The 16117-nt window shown below is 29.1% G+C and overlaps 3 protein-coding genes across 10 annotated transcripts; 1 reads left to right on the forward strand and 2 right to left on the reverse strand.

The window, feature by feature from the left end:
- The first annotated feature begins 1351 nt into the window (after positions 1 to 1351).
- Positions 1352 to 7563, forward strand: Corest (REST corepressor). 3 transcript variants are annotated; one of them, XR_013003107.1, is made up of 11 exons: positions 1352 to 1765; positions 2305 to 2373; positions 2449 to 2523; positions 2595 to 2809; positions 2893 to 3075; positions 3743 to 3853; positions 4378 to 4466; positions 4733 to 4907; positions 5030 to 5344; positions 5410 to 5574; positions 6023 to 7563. XR_013003107.1 is itself a non-coding variant. In XM_076390565.1 (10 exons), exons 1-10 carry the CDS (start codon positions 1663 to 1665, stop codon positions 5491 to 5493), a joined length of 1419 nt encoding a protein of 472 aa, XP_076246680.1. In that variant the 5' UTR covers positions 1352 to 1662; the 3' UTR covers positions 5494 to 7563. The 3 variants fall into 3 exon arrangements, 2 of the variants coding, with proteins under 2 accessions (XP_076246680.1, XP_076246681.1); XM_076390565.1 differs by having other exon boundaries at positions 5410 to 7563; XM_076390566.1 differs by lacking the exon at positions 3743 to 3853 and having other exon boundaries at positions 5410 to 7563.
- Positions 7564 to 8932: 1369 nt separating this feature from the next.
- Positions 8933 to 14540, reverse strand: LOC143187061 (uncharacterized). The gene is made up of 8 exons (XM_076391010.1): positions 14223 to 14540; positions 13246 to 14129; positions 12413 to 13178; positions 11963 to 12344; positions 11748 to 11890; positions 11528 to 11679; positions 11074 to 11460; positions 8933 to 10984 (listed from the first exon to the last, which is right to left on the reverse strand). Exons 1-8 carry the CDS (start codon positions 14298 to 14300, stop codon positions 9136 to 9138), a joined length of 4641 nt encoding a protein of 1546 aa, XP_076247125.1. The 5' UTR covers positions 14301 to 14540; the 3' UTR covers positions 8933 to 9135.
- Positions 14541 to 14741: 201 nt separating this feature from the next.
- LOC143187016 (cytochrome c oxidase assembly factor 6 homolog) lies at positions 14742 to 16117 on the reverse strand. 6 transcript variants are annotated; one of them, XM_076390937.1, is made up of 4 exons: positions 16045 to 16111; positions 15428 to 15446; positions 15120 to 15261; positions 14742 to 14956 (listed from the first exon to the last, which is right to left on the reverse strand). In XM_076390937.1, exons 3-4 carry the CDS (start codon positions 15258 to 15260, stop codon positions 14864 to 14866), a joined length of 234 nt encoding a protein of 77 aa, XP_076247052.1. In that variant the 5' UTR covers position 15261; positions 15428 to 15446; positions 16045 to 16111; the 3' UTR covers positions 14742 to 14863. The 6 variants fall into 6 exon arrangements, with proteins under 6 accessions (XP_076247052.1, XP_076247049.1, XP_076247048.1 ...); XM_076390934.1 differs by having other exon boundaries at positions 15428 to 15535; positions 16045 to 16099; XM_076390933.1 differs by lacking the exon at positions 16045 to 16111 and adding an exon at positions 15932 to 16044 and having other exon boundaries at positions 15428 to 15535.

Raw genomic sequence — 16117 nt, forward strand, 5'->3', positions numbered from 1 at the left:
CTATCGTATTCACGAAGAAAAAAAGTCACGCTGTTTCTCGAAATAAAATTGTTTAGGAAGCATTGACGAAAAGAACACCGGATATTCAATTTAACTTATTAATACGTATAACAATTGGCTGGTGAACAAAAATTAATCACTGTACTATTCTAAACAGTTAATGTCACGAAATCCGGGAAAGATCCTAATGGATTTTGGATTTTGTTGCATAGGGTTGTAAAATTTGAGGAAGCGAAACATAAAATCTGGCTTCAATAGAACGTTAGAAAAAAGATCAGCGAATACTAAGGAAAAAAAGAATACCTACGGAGAGATTTTTTGGTTATCGCCGATCTCGGCTAAACGAGAAATATTACGGAATGACGCCAAACAACAAATTGCACGGGGAACACGAACGATAATTTCGGGCTTATTTACGCTAAAATAAACTCTAAATTCTCAACAAATGTAATATTTACATTAAATAGGCGACGAAAGTTCCTTACACGGCAAAGTCTATCAGAGACTGCGATTGCTTGATAGTGGCGCCTCTTGCTGATAGAACATTTAACACAAACTGTAGAATTGAGGTTATGACTTATTTTAGGTCTATAATCGTTTATGGTACTCATTAAGTTGGATTGTTAGTGAGATTATCTTTCTCATAGATTAGATTATCTATTATAATAACTTTTTATTGAATATTTTACAAATTTATTACGAAAATGAGTCTTCTAAATGAGAGATTCTCAAGTGTAACTCGTGTGACCTTACCTCGTGACATCATCAATGTATAGGATATATCGATGTCTCGTTATTTCAATCTACTTCTGCCATACATTCTACAAATTTTAATGCAATTTGACTCAATTATATTTCATCTAGTTTGTAAGTATATTTTTCTTTTGTTCGTATTTTATGCATCTAATGGCTAATCATAAACCAGAAGTCGAAGATCTGACGCAAGGATCAGGTATAACTCGATATATCGCGTGTTAAGTCATATTTGACAAAACTATTTTAAAATAGTTTCCAAATTTATGATATTTTGAATTATTGTATATCGAAGACAATTATTTATTAATAACAGTGTTACTTATTCAAAATCTTAGTTTATGCATTCCAATTGGAGGTATAAAAATACATCATTAACAAATACATATATTTCCTGTTTTAATACGACAAATTATACGTGGTACCTGAGTAAAAATTATTATTTATTTAAGAATGACAGGAACGTTAAAAGTGATTCGAGAATATTAACGTTTTTGTAAAAGTAAACTATTAAACGTAATAATACGTTTCACTTGGAATTCCGTTGTTTTAATGGACAAAGCGTGCGTATTCATTTAAAGAATTTGGATGTATTAAAAGAAGGAAATACATTTAAAAGATTACAAGGAAATTGACAAAAGAATTATTCTTTAAGGGACAATTAATTTCGAAATTCATTGAAAATATACGTTGCCATCTTTACTCAGTAAATCGTTGGCCAATCGGATCACTTTCAGTAAGCAGCCATTTTACTTTCGCTACGGTCGCACGAAGCGCGAGTCAGACTCAACGGAGCACCGTGTAATCGCAAGCTATCGCTTGCATCGCAGGTTTCGTCGGTATCTAGTGCGACAGAAGCTTTATCATCACAATTATTCGATAAAACAATCACCGTACCAGAACTAGAAGATGGTTTTGGCGGAGAGAAATTCGGAAAATGTTAGAAATGGGCGAAGATCGAGGGGCCCCAGCCCCAATGGACAGACGGAATCCTCGAGCGAAGAAGACGGAGGTACCAGTTTCACATTGCATGCGAATTATCATTATAATTAATATGGTCTCATCAGATGATAGTCTAATCGATTTATGCAAAATATATGAATTGCTCGAAGTTGAAATTTTCTTTGCAAATCTGTAAATTTTTCTATTGATTGAATGCGAAAATCTGTAAGGATCTTCAAACAGCGCGCTCCACTTTTCCTGCTTTTAAGTTCTTACCATTTTCGATCCGCTTTTAGGGGTGTTTTTGCGAAACAAATTCTAATAACTTTTAGCAAGATTTCTTAAATTTTATTATAAATATAACTTAATATATCGTGATTAGTTTTTTTAGTCGAAATAAACCTAATATAGTTGAATAATTTAAACATTTGTATTTAAATTGTTAGTAAACATAGTAGTATATTCATTAGTAAAGCATTAATGAAAAAAACACCATGCTTTTATTTTGATTAAAATAATCCTATATTTGTATAATGGGTAGATATTTTTCATTTTCAGTTTTAGATGTTATTAAATTTTCTTGTAAATTAAAAGCTATTATTCTTAAAGTTCCAGCAGAGAAAATACGTGTTGGCCGGGATTATCAAGTTATTGTTCCAGAATTTGTACCAGTTAATGGTATGTTGTTCACTTAATGATTTATTGAAAACATTTGTTCAATATACAAATCTAATTATAAATTTTATGTTTTAGAACGGCGATTAGACCAATGTCCAGACAGAGCACTACTTGTATGGTCTCCTACCACAGATATACCTGATCAAAAATGTGAGTACAAATTGTATTTATTATGATTTATATTTCAAAAGAGTATAGTTATTAAACAATACTTTTTACAGTGGATGAGTACATCATATTAGCAAAAGAGAAATACGGTTACAATGGAGAACAAGCATTAGGAATGTTATTTTGGCACAAACATAATTTGGAACGTGCTGTGTTAGACCTAGCTAATTTCACACCATTTCCTGATGAATGGACTGTTGAAGATAAAGTTCTTTTCGAGCAAGCCTTTCAGTTTCATGGAAAAAGTTTTCATCGTATTAGACAAATGGTAGGTCCTATTATTTAAACTTTAATCTCAAATAATTACTAAAGTTATACCAATATAGTAAAAGAGATATGTTATTTTTCCAGTTACCTGATAAATCTATTGCGAGTCTTGTTAAATACTATTATAGTTGGAAGAAAACTCGAACTAGAACATCATTAATGGACAGACAAGCAAGAAAATTAACAAGTGGTGGAAAGGAAGGAGAAAATGGTAGTGAAAATGGAAGCGAATTAGGTTCCAATACAGATAGTGAGTCGGAAGAAAAAGTAAGATATTTTTTGGAGTATCTAACAATGCATGCACTGGATATACATAAAAATTCAATTCTGCTCTCTCTCTATCTACAAATATAATTAAACTCATAAGCTGTTACAAATACTATGAGTTATAATATTATAGCAAATAGAAACAAATTATGTTATTCACAAGGACAGAATAACAAATTCATTTTAGTTGCTTTTTTAATTTTTTTTTTATAAGTCTTACAGCTTTGTTTTGCTATTTTGCTATGGAATTACTTTAAATGATTTCACATTTATGCTATTGCGTGTGGTAGTGTTTTCCTCTTGCTACATCTTAATGCCATGGCACTGGCTTAAAGAAATATATGTATACTACATAAATAATTATATGCGTTTTAAAAAAAATGTATCCACACGGTAACGTATTCCATGCGGTGACTGAGATAAGAATACTAAGGCCACTGATCTGCTATTGGTAAAAATTTATATAATAGAATATAAAACAATATTGATAAGTTTAATTACAAAAGGTATAAAACTAACATGTTAACTTCGTTTCTTCATATTTTACATACTATATCGCGCAATGTGACATGAACAAAAATCATCTAAGCTCTTCAAAACCCAAGTCTACTTTGCATCACTTATGCAAATTTAAAGTTATTTTGATCGTAAATGTGGAACGTTCCAGAAATGGACGATCCACCGCGGAATACGTCGTGGAAAGAACCAAGCTGTGCCAGGAAGCCAAGGCACTGAAGCCAAAGCCCCATCCGACTCGGAAAACGCCCCTCAGGTTCAGGTACTCAGCCTAAACCTTACCCAGTCGCATAGCATAGTATGCTTATTATATTTTGCTATTTTGTGTCTTGTATTTATTTTTCTATTATCTAAATCTCTCTACTTTAATAAGAAAACAGTAAACAGATAAAAAAGTAAGAAAATATTGCACAAACTATCTACATAGCATTTGATTCGATAGGCTGAAACCTTACTGAGGAAAAAAATATTGAAGCACAAAAGTATCCAATATTAGGGAAGCATATCTCGTAAAATTATTAACTAAGATTGGTATTTTGTAGATTGAACAAATTTGATAAGCATATAAAGATATAGAACTCTGTATTTTTCATTTTTTTATAGCAGGATGAATTAATATATCTGAATAGAATTTCAAATAACGTGAGGGTGCACATACTTCAATATTTTTATTAGTAAAAAGTTGCTTTTGAGATATTAGTCTTGTACAGTATCAAAAAATTTAATCAGAGGGAGAGGGTGGGGGGATTATCAGACTATATTTTAAAAGGGTATTATATGTTGTAGGGCTCGTGTAGCAACTGTGGCGTTGCTTGTCATAGTGTTCGTGCGACGCCGAAAGGACACGCGTGTCACAGCTGCTATCTGCACTGGAGGTCAGTGAGTGCAAGTAAAATTAAATATCAGTAATTAAACAAATTTTAAACTCTTTTCCAAAGTAAGAATGTTCATACACAGAAGCACAGAATATGATCTCTAAAATTTCACAAATAATATTCACATTTAACTACTCATACCTAAGAATGTATGAGCATTCTTATCAGTGCGCTAGTTGCTGTTTTTGAAGAAAGTTTATTTCGTGTATATTTATTCTCTTTCTCTACAAAGTCAACTGCATCACAAATTTATTCAAATGGTTTAGGCGAACTGGTGTAGCAAGACCATTAAGTTCCATGCCAGGTCGTACAAATAAACGAAAACCACCTCGTGGCCTGGTCGTTAATCACGACGATTTAGCAGCATTGGCTGGCCAACCCAATCAAGCAAACAACAGTTTACAAGCAATCGACACAGAAATTGTTAGCCTAAAACGCCAAGTACGTTATAACAAACGTGTGGATACATTTTTTACAAATATTTCATAATAGCTTATGTATTTTGAGGCTCACTGGTAAACCTGCATATTTAATAAGCAGCATATGTATTTTTTAATGTATAGATACAATCAAATAAACAACAAGTGAGTGCACTGAAACGGAAAACGGCCGATGGTATCGATGATTTACGGCCACCAGAAGTATCAAGTCGTATAAATGCTCGTTGGACAAACGATGAATTACTGTTAGCTGTTCAGGGTGTTAGGAAGTATGGAAAAGATTTTTCTGCAATTGCTGATGTAATTGGAACCAAGACAGAAGCTCATTTGCGATCGTTTTTTGTAAACTATCGACGGAGGTATAATTTAGATGCGGTTTTAAAAGAATATGAGGCTGAAAATGGTCCTATATTGATCGACGACGAAAAAGAAGAAAAGGTAAAATACTTTTGCTTTAATTAATGTAAAATATTACACCAAATATTTATACATTTGCGTTTTAGATGGATGTAGATCAACCAAACGAAACAGCAGAATCATCTCAAAAGACGAAATCATCCGTAGGCCTTGGTCAAACGGCTAAATAACAAATGAGTATACTTTTGAATACGAAACGTGAAAAAAATAATCACAGGCACTTTGATAATCGATAATATCGTTAAGAAAAGGTACTTGTTAATTCAATTTGCAATTTATTATTTTTAATTCTATTTGTCTCTGCGGTGATTCGATTTTATGTTAGAAACATCAAGTACAAGTTCACTGAACTTGTGCATGGTAAATAGCGATCCATATAATGTATGGATGAATTTATATATATATATATATACACATTTGTGTGTGTGGAAGAAAGCGTGTGAATTTATTGAATTAGCCTTATTTTTTCGTGTAATATGTTTTGTATATGTCTAAAATGGAATTTCTAATAAGCAATCTGAAAGAATTGAAATTCCATTGAAGACACTTAGCATACTATACTAAAAAAATTTCATTACGCTGATGCATCCAAATGAAGGTGTGAGCATTTTCAATAATGTATTGTATGTAATTACGGATGCGCGTTATTTTTCTTCTACTAGTAAATGCATCGTATTCTGTAGAACATAATATTTCTAGGTATACATAAGGGATCTAAATGTCCCATTTTGACTAATGAAAGTAATTAAACAAAAAATTACTTTTTTTGAATGAAAGAAGATTCACAAATTAATACGGGATGAAGAGTCCATAAGATTGTAAAATATTTTAAAAAAGTTGATATAGTTTGCAACGTTACGAAAATCATGTATCGCTTGATAAAAACTATAAACAAAATTTATATACCAGAGAATTACTGACAGTTTCATGTGCGGATAATCAAGGTATCTTGTGACTATTTCATTATTCCAACGATTTTTTACCCATGCTCAAATAACTAGACGTTCTAAAATTTCGTCGCTGTAATATGCTACGTTTGTAACAATTCAAAGTTCTGCATGCATTTTATGTCGCTCTATCCCTTGTATATTTAATTATTTATATAGAATTTCTAAGAGGTTTAAGTGGTTTATGTTACGAATCTTTAGATTAAAAAATATATAAATAGACAAAGAAAAATATGAATGCAGAAATCACTTGTTTATATTTTATTTATCTAGTACATTGTTCAAATAATTTTGATACTCCTTTTTTAATTACATGAGATTTTGCCAGATAAAAATTCTGTGCTTATAAATTTCTGGTCACACAAAAAATTGCAGGAATTTAAGCTTGTAAAATGAAAATTTTTTTTTCTTTTCGTTTTTCTTCAGACTAAACTATATGTTCACTAGAATTTTAATAATATAATAAATCTGCTAAAAGCTAGACAATCGTTCATCATTCTAAAATGAGAAGGATGACGAAGAGAAAAAAAAAGATCCATATTTTTTTTATTTGTAAATTATTCAAGTTACTAATTATCACTATATGAAACAGAATGTATTCAACAAGGAAAAGTTTAACACATGCGTTGTCAAATTATTTTGTTTAAAATATAAAATAGTAACGTTCGTGTTAAACAATTCATTGATTGAGAAACAATGCTCAACAAAGAAGATACAGTTTCATTCAAACCTTAACAAAAAACAATTAGTATTTAATCAATATTTCTCTTATAAGTTTTATAAAACAGCTAATTTGAGGGGTTAAAAATCGTGCTGCAAAGATATCAAATTAAGGAGAATAAATATATTTTTATGGCTTGCTGCTGCGTATTAATTCAATTGTAAAAAAAAGAATAATGGTTCCTGATGTTTGTATTGTATTATGCAAAATTGTGTAACAAAGACAGGTATTAAATTCGAACGTATTAAGATATAACGGTGCTTCTATACTATACAAGCACTAGCTTTTATATTACACAATATAGAGGAATACCTCACATACAGTAGAAAAGATATATCTCCAATTTTCATGAGGTAAATCCTCATGCATACAAGAAAAAAAATACTTTTAAAGCATTTCTCAAAATAGTTTGTTGTTCTTGTAATGTTAAACATTCGAATGAGTATAAAATGCATAAATATGCTTGTATCTCGATAGTTATAACTTTAAAATAGTAAAAGTTCTTAATAAATCTATTTTCAAAAAATTATTTAATCACGTCAATTGTTATAAAAATTTAGACTGCAAATTAACTCTATAATCGCTGATTAAAAGACTTTTTAAAAAATTTAATTTTGTTTAGTTTGAATGAAACAATTATTGTTAAACAATATTTTTACTAAGTATTGATTTTCAATCATTTTTGCTTCATAGTAGAACATTAAATCTCAAATATGTGTAACTTTTTATTATAGTTTCATATATATATATATATATATATATATATATATCTGTATTTACTATTAATAGCAATAGTAATAATCCCGTTAGTTTAATATTCGTCTCTAGGTAGTATCGGCTACTTAACGTTAATAAAAACACTCGCAAGCGTGTGTGCACGATTTCTTTATCAAAAGATGTTACTCCTGCAAATAATCGTGAGATTAGATACACTTTAGCAATTATAAAAGTATACTTTCATGTACATAGAAAGAATCACCAAAGAAATTTACTGTAATTGTTAGCAACATATCACAAAGGCGGATCAAATAGTCTTTAGGATTATCTGATCAAATAAGTAGTTGGAAATTAATTGAAAAAATGTATTACCATCAAAAGCGGATAAAAAATTATTCGGACCTCTGTTCTTTTAACGTAAAATATTTTATTTCAATCATAATTTAATAACTGTATAAAATCAGAATATTTAATGAATTTTATCCGTGTAGAAAAAATTATTTGGTGTTATATTTTATCATAAATGATGTTCTACACCATTTTTACCATATTCTTTGTTAGATTTTACATAGTTTTAGGAGGTACAATTCTTTCACACACGAATGCACGGCGCAGTGTTCAATTATTACATTATTAGATATATTCTTTTCATAACTTGAAATTAAAGAAAGAAGCTGCGCTCGAATCATTCATCGCGTAGCCATTTCATCGAGCCAAAGATCATCTTCTTTCTTTAATTCTTTATTTAATTACAGTTGCATTTAAATAAGAGACGATGCGCAGTTAGCAAATAAATGTTTCTTCAAATGAACAAATTTGCTTAATACCCGACTACTTTTGAAACTAAATTTTTGTAATTTTGTACATGATGAAAATATGTTTTTCTGTATGAGATCTTTCAAATTACGCGCAAAACATGTTAATATTACATGATAATTTTAATTTACACGAATAACAAGATTTTTTAGCTCAATCATTGAACGAAACGTAATTCATCATAAAATGTTATATTAGTAACAAATTTATCAGATTATATTTAATATCATACAACGATGTAAACTGTAGATACAAAATGAAAAGCATATATTCGAGGCAAAGAATGGAAACAACATATTAAAGGAGGATTTCAGAATGTGTAATATATTCTATTATTGTTCAGACTTTTCTTATATTCTGATACTATTAAATGTAGATACTATGATGTAAATATCAAGACATAAGCTTTGTGAATATACAGACATTAGTATGTCTGTAAGGTGTACAGATGTATTTATTCAGGAGTATTAATTAAACATTACTTGTGTATTTTGATGGATTAGAAAGTATTTATTTCGAGATTTCTTTTAATAAGAATTATTAGTGTTCAATTATGAAATATTTCATCATTACTTATCATTTATTTAATAAATAATTGTACATTGTCATCATTAGCTATATTCTTGCATTACAATTCTTTGCTTTTTTGATAAATATTCCAGGTATTTAGTATTTAAAACAGTCTCTAAATTAGTATATTCGAAAGAACATTTTTCTTGAAGCTGATATTTTGCTTCAATTTTTCCTAGACTATCAATTACGTTCTCATTATTGTATTCTACGGTAATTTTTGTGGAGCACTTGTTACGACTGTATTTATTTTGCTGTATGTAATAAAAACAAAGATTTAGAAACTTCGACTCTTCTCTGTAAAAAGGATTATCGTCGTGATAAAAAGGATTTTCAATTATCACGTTAACGTCGAAATTTTTAATATTATGTGTGAATAATTTTATAAAGAATAGACTTATGTCTTTACCTAAGAAAAACTTCGATCGATTAAGCATTACATGAGATAATAGTTCTTGATAAATGTGTTCAGTGTGTCCTAAAAAGGTGTACTCGCTATTAATTGTTTGTAAGACGTATGTTCTTAAACTTTCTGCGATAATTTCGGATATTTCTGAGATATCATCTTTTAACAAAATTAAACAACAATACAAAATTATTAATTGATTTTTGTTTATTAGTTTTGTAAAACGACGAACTGAGAACTGTAAAAATTCAGCTGCTATCTGCCTCATATGTTCTTCTTTATGGATACATAAACCGAGTACTAGAGATAATATTTTATCTATAAGTATTTCATTTTTAGAAAATATTAATATCACTATACATTTCAAACGCCACAAACTAGTGTATGTTACACTTTTTTCTATTTGAACCGATAAATTGTCTAACACTGTTTCAGTACTTAATTCGTCCAGATCTGTTAAAGGCAAATCTTTAAAAGTTCTCAGAGCGTAATTTGTCATTGTATTCAGGAGTAATTCATTGCAATTATGTTCATATAATAGTAAACGTTCAAGAACAATTTTTAAAGCTGATACCGAGGGCCATAAATAATTTAGAAAAGAGATGCTTTGATCAATACAATATGAATCTAAAATTTTATGTAAAATATCAGTATTAACATTATTTGTACGCTTCATATAATCTACATACAATTTTGTACAAATATCGATATATTTGAAAAATCCTGGTTTTATCTTCTCAGAAGATAACACAGATATATTTTGGTCAATAGGAAATATATCTGTAACACATATTTGATTAGGAATAGACTCTGACAGTTCTAAAAATAATGCTTGGATCAAATAACATATCTGTGGATTGTTTTTTTCGGGCATGGTATTCCAGATTTGTAGTATTTTCCGAAGTTGTAACAATTCCATGCATTCTCTAGATTCGTAAGTTGTGCACTCTGCAATATCTGTGCAAGAATGCATATACTTCTCTTCAACAGATAATTTTTCTTTCAGATATTTCATCGTTAATAAATGTCCATGTATCAAATTTGCATCCTGACTCAAAAGGACATCACATTTTAACTTTTTAATCTCAGATTTTATACTCAAAACATCTGTTAGTGCTGCATATGCCTTTGCAGCCAAAAGCCTAATATATAAAATAGGATTTTTAAACAAGGTACGAAGTACATGTCGTACACGTGGTACAAATTTTTGAGCAGAATATTCGATTAAGTCGCACCCACTGTTCGAAAATTTTGAAAGTAGTATAAGAATGTGCACAATATTTGAATGCAAATATAGCGCAGTGGAGAAGTTTGTGAACGTAAACGAAAAATTATGCAATTCTTTCATAACATGGTTTGCAAGTACAGGATAATGTGTGACAAAGTGATTAATGGGATAGCCATTTCCAAAATCTAAAGCTTCGTCGTAAGTTTGGCCTACTAATCTTGAAACTATTGCACCAAATAGTTGTAAGCTTGCATTTCTGAAAACATTTATAATTATTTATAGTTATTTTATTTGGCTTTCATTTTTTAATTTAATTTTATATCTTTAAATTGTAATTTACATTACCTTATTGTCCATATTTCAGATTTCAAGTATTTGAAACAAGTCAATGAAATCCTTTCTATATACGGAATTAAGTGTGCGTGTATTTCTTTATCGGATACTAAAGCACGCAAAAAATGCAAACGTCTTGCCCATGGAGAATCATGTTGGGCCTCAAAATTTTGTAGAACATCATCGGGGAAGTCTTCCAATGAATTTAACAATTTCTGCACTGCAAAATGTAAAAGTGGTCTGTCTCTTCGATTATCGTTAACTACAATTTTATGAAACATTATTGATAATCCTGCGCCTCTTCTTGTTATATTTAACAAATGCATATCATCATTTTCTAGAATATGCACCACATGCAGTTTTAGCATGTTACAGTATTCAGCTTCTTTGCACAAATACCTGTAATTTTTTAAATTGGAAGATGACTTGTTTCTTTTTTTTTTGTTTCGTGTAACTTAAAAATTACCTAGTTAAGTGTCCTATTGAAGAACCAGCTGCCTCCACCGCTCCTTTGTGCCTACATTTAAGTAACACGGTAATGATAATGTTAACAGAACTCTTTACAATTTCATCTGAATGCATTAATGTTCCTATTTCGCAAGCAATTTCACAGGACACCTGAAACAATATTATTTTATTATAGGTATAGTGTTATACAAAACAGACAATAAAAATTAAGACTTTACTTTTAAGGACATCCAAATGCAAGAGATGAGAACTTGATGTGCAGGAGTTAAATTCAGTTCATCAAAATTGACAGTATCTATTTCGCTATTTTTAATTACTTCATCAATTGCTAGTCCCATTTCCGCGAATGAAGATGAGTATTCTATAAATTTAGTACACTTCAATTAAAACAAAAATATTTTTTCTTAATTTTATCTAGTTATATAAAATATACCTCTATTCTCAGATTTTGAAGAAAGTACAGATAAAAAAAAATCAACACCATTTTTCAATAGATGCAATGTTTTTTGCATAAATTCTAAAGTAATGCAATTACTCTCTGGACCATTTCGAAAAGTAGTATTCAATAAGGCTGTTAGTACACCATAAAATGGTGTATTGTGCACAATCGCCTTTAGTATGTCTTCTTTCATGTGTGTTAATTGACTTGAGGCTTCATTAAGCAAAAAATCTGAGTATTTTGTATACTTATTACTCGTGCTTTGCAATGTATGCAGAGGTAGCCAATTTGCTAAAATTGATAGAACAACTGCTCCACTTTCGATTTCATAGAATTTCGACGAATTACAATTTTGCAATGCTACCTTGTATAAAGTCTGAAATATTTTTTGTTTAGTAATAGTTTCTTATGAAAACTTAAGTATTAAAGTAAATGCTTTCTTACTTGTTTTTCCGCATTAGTTAAAGTATCCTTATCAAAGTATTCAAGAATAATAGAAGTAGCTAGTTGCTTGACATCAAGAGCAGAATCTAAAACAAGTCTTAGTAAATAAAATAAACTCTTTTTGCTTGTAAATTCCCACTTTCCACTCGCTTTTAAATGTTTCTGCAGCAATAAAGTGCAAGATACGTTTTCAATATTGTTAGACTTATTAAATACATTTGCATTGGTAAAAGAAAGCATGGCTCTGTATAAATTTAAACCAAGTATTTTTCGTTGATAACAAGAACCAATTTCAAAACAATCCAATAAAAATTCATGTAACCAATATGTAATATGATACACATCATCTGCATAGTTTGTTTCAGTGTCACACATTTTTAAAATATTAGCATAAAATACTTTCAAATATTTGACAATTCCATCTCTCATGTGCACTGATGTACTATTTGCATTATGCCATAACAAATCTTTTATGATATTAAAGCAATCTCTGTTTTTATTGAATATCTTCTTTATTTGATAACAATATATGGCAAAACCATTTAGTCTCACAATCTCTTTGCTGTGACTTAGATAAAATTCGATTTTTGGTTCATGTGGAAGATCAATATTCATTTCACTAGCCATTTTTTGAAGATGTGAACGCAGAAAGTGTCCATTTATGTCTGTTGTCAAATTCCACAAATATAGTAATATATTTTTGTACTTTTTAATAATAGGTTCAAACCAATGTTTGCAGAGAAATTGAAGAGCACCGTGGGTTTCACTAAAAATAATTAAAAACTATTTAATATCTGATATCATTATGAATCAACATTTATCATTAAACTTACTTTTCCATCTCCCATGAATGAAAAAGGTAATTCATTATACATCCAAATGATTGCTTCCATTCATCTTCATTCAATTTCTTTATAATAGCTATGTAAACTTTTGTTCCTGCAGAACGTAAGTTATATTTTGTCAAGGTAATACATAGAGGAAATAAAAAATCATGAGAAGTCATAGCTGGAACATTATTCCAGACTGTGCAAATTTCCGCAAATATATCATACTTCAATTCGTTCGTCCAAGAGATATTATCTATGCAATGCTTGTATAAGAAACCCAGGTATCCACTATACTTCTTCTCCATAATTTTCAAGTATAAATTAAAAACAGATAGCGAATTTTGTTTGCTAATCTCATTAATAGCATTACACCAGTTTGAGAAAATAATTGCTTCCAGTTTTTGTTCTGTTATCGAATCACAAGTGTCCCAGAAATTTGTATTCATTGTTCTATTTAACCACATGTACAATATCTTGTATGCAAAGTAAGAATATTTAGTGTATTTTATACAGTATTCATATATGACGTCGAAAATGAGAAGGCAAACATCATTGGAATATATTTCTTTCTGGTTTACTTGTAAGTAACCATGAGAGCAAAGTAATTTAAATAATTCAGGTTCCACAGTATCATATTTTGTATCCAAGAAATATAGATCATTAGTGTTAGATCGTAAAAAATTGTTAAAAGTATTTTTTAAAAAGAGCAAAGTAGGTTGCATTGATAGCAAAGCAAAGAAGGTATGAGAAGCTAATAAAGCTCTTTCTCTTGTTACTTCTGTGCTTGGAATAAAAATTTGTACAATGTATATTAAGACAGGCTGCCATTCCTTCAAACTATCATCATTCCATGATTGTTTGCATGATGAAGCATAGTTTATTAATTTCTAGAAAAAAAGGTATAAACTTTTTAATTATGAACATAATGAAAATTAATTATACATAGGAGAAAGGATTAAACTATCTTGAGTAATACTGACTCTGAAGATAACAGTATCCATCGTGCATGTTTGCAACTCTTTAAGCAATTCATTTGGATCCATATACTTGACATACATTTTGTTATAACTCAGCAACAGAAGTACCAATTTAATCTTTAGCTTAATTTTTACAGTTCTTATTTTTTATTCGTATGAATTTGGATTTGTTGTTTGGAAATCAAAAGCTACTTCTGTAGGTGCATCAGTTTTTTCTGCTTTATTTCCATCAAGGCTACATGTCCTACAATTATAAAAAGTAATAAGTATTGATTTTTTACCTTTATTTTTTAGTAATTATAAAAATTATAATTGAATTAATTCCTGCAAACACCATAATTTAAAAAATTCAAAAGATAATAAATTATTGATTTAAATGTAAGAAAAAGCATTTTATTTAACAGCCATTAAACTAGTGTTCTGCTTAAAATATTCTCTGTGCCAAAAAATTGCAAAAAAAATTAACATTTGTTGATGGATTAAGGAATTTCATACAATATAATAAGACAATATCATGTTACTTTAAAGCATTTGTTTTTATTATAAGTAATAAAGATAAGAAAGCTTAAACCAAAAACAATTCAATAACTATTAGTTTAAGTGTGGTAATTTATAAATTATAATTGCTAAATTAATTTTATATCTTATGCTGGATTTGACTCTTCAGGAACATACCCCCCTTTTTCTATCTGTTCTTTGAATTTTAAATACTCTCGCTTACGATCAAAGTGTTTTACCTATAAAAAAGTGATAAAAATGAAGATTACATTAAAAAGAGAAAAGCATTATAGACAGCAAAATTACAGTTCACATTTTACTGACACTTTTTGGTGTTATTAAAATGAAAATATAAAATTGTAATCTTCAGTTAAAGTAATCATGTTAGTTCATAAAACTTACCCATAATGTAGGGCAAAATCTTTCATACTGTTCTCTAAATTTCTTGCATTCTGTATTTGATTTACCTTCATCAAGACATTTCCAGTATTCATCTCTAGAATTCCAACATCTTGTACGCTCAAGTTTAGTTGGGACAGACATTCTAAAACAATGAAATCCTAATATTAATAGGCATGCAACTTACTTGATTAATGGACATTTTTTATTTAATATTATACATGCTTTAACTACACTATTTCTTTATACAAACATATTTATTTATGAGAGTGTTACAGTATGTAAAAGTAAACAAGACAATGCATACTTACCTATAACAGGTTTTTCTGTCTGAAAGTTTAAAGTGAATGTACAAATTTTCACTGATGATTTCGAGTTGTATTATAGACACTTATTTTTATAGATTCAGAAATAAGATTCTTAAAATAAAACGAAAAACGATTACATAATTTTATACCGTCCAATATGATCTACACATTAATACCCGATTTAATGAGAAAAAATTAATTTATAGACATAAAATGACTTTTACAAATATAGCTCGAGAATACAATAGTTAAACTTCTTTTTCATGTACTAAATGTTATTTATATTATGTAAGCAAATTTTATGACACGAAGTAAAACATTACATTGTTACTGTTAATATAAATATTAATAGAAAAACAATGCGCAGCATAAATAGAATTTTAATATACTAATATATTACTATATTAAATTAAATATATTAAATACTATACTCCATATAGGTATCTAAATCTTATAAATTCTAAATATGTGTTTTATAGTTGCAACATAAAAGGAACTGCAACTAACCTTATTACTTTTCTTTTTATCAAGATACACCATAAAAGATTATACTAAACGATTTGTAATTATTACAATGGTTACATCAGTTTCTGTATATTATATAAGTATTTAATTATTACCTAAAGCATTACAAAGTGTAATAAGTTCCTAAGCATAACTTAATCGCCTTACAAACGTAACGTTGGACTTAGA

This window comes from Calliopsis andreniformis, unplaced genomic scaffold, assembly GCF_051401765.1.
Source record: "Calliopsis andreniformis isolate RMS-2024a unplaced genomic scaffold, iyCalAndr_principal scaffold0022, whole genome shotgun sequence".
Lineage (NCBI taxonomy): Eukaryota > Metazoa > Arthropoda > Insecta > Hymenoptera > Andrenidae > Calliopsis > Calliopsis andreniformis.

Coding starts and splice junctions, on each gene's coding strand:
- Corest (XM_076390565.1), top strand. CDS start 1,663: ATGGTTTTGGCGGAGAGAAATTCGGAAAATGTTAGAAATGGGCGAAGA. Junction 2,374..2,448: donor AGAATTTGTACCAGTTAATG/GTATGTTGTTCA, acceptor TTTATGTTTTAG/AACGGCGATTAGACCAATGT. Junction 4,908..5,029: donor TTGTTAGCCTAAAACGCCAA/GTACGTTATAAC, acceptor TTTAATGTATAG/ATACAATCAAATAAACAACA.
- LOC143187061 (XM_076391010.1), bottom strand. CDS start 14,300: ATGTATGTCAAGTATATGGATCCAAATGAATTGCTTAAAGAGTTGCAA. Junction 14,130..14,222: donor TGGATACTGTTATCTTCAGA/GTCAGTATTACT, acceptor CTTTTTTTCTAG/AAATTAATAAACTATGCTTC. Junction 11,680..11,747: donor GCATTTGGATGTCCTTAAAA/GTAAAGTCTTAA, acceptor ATATTGTTTCAG/GTGTCCTGTGAAATTGCTTG.
- LOC143187016 (XM_076390935.1), bottom strand. CDS start 15,260: ATGTCTGTCCCAACTAAACTTGAGCGTACAAGATGTTGGAATTCTAGA. Junction 14,957..15,119: donor GATTTTGCCCTACATTATGG/GTAAGTTTTATG, acceptor ACTTTTTTATAG/GTAAAACACTTTGATCGTAA.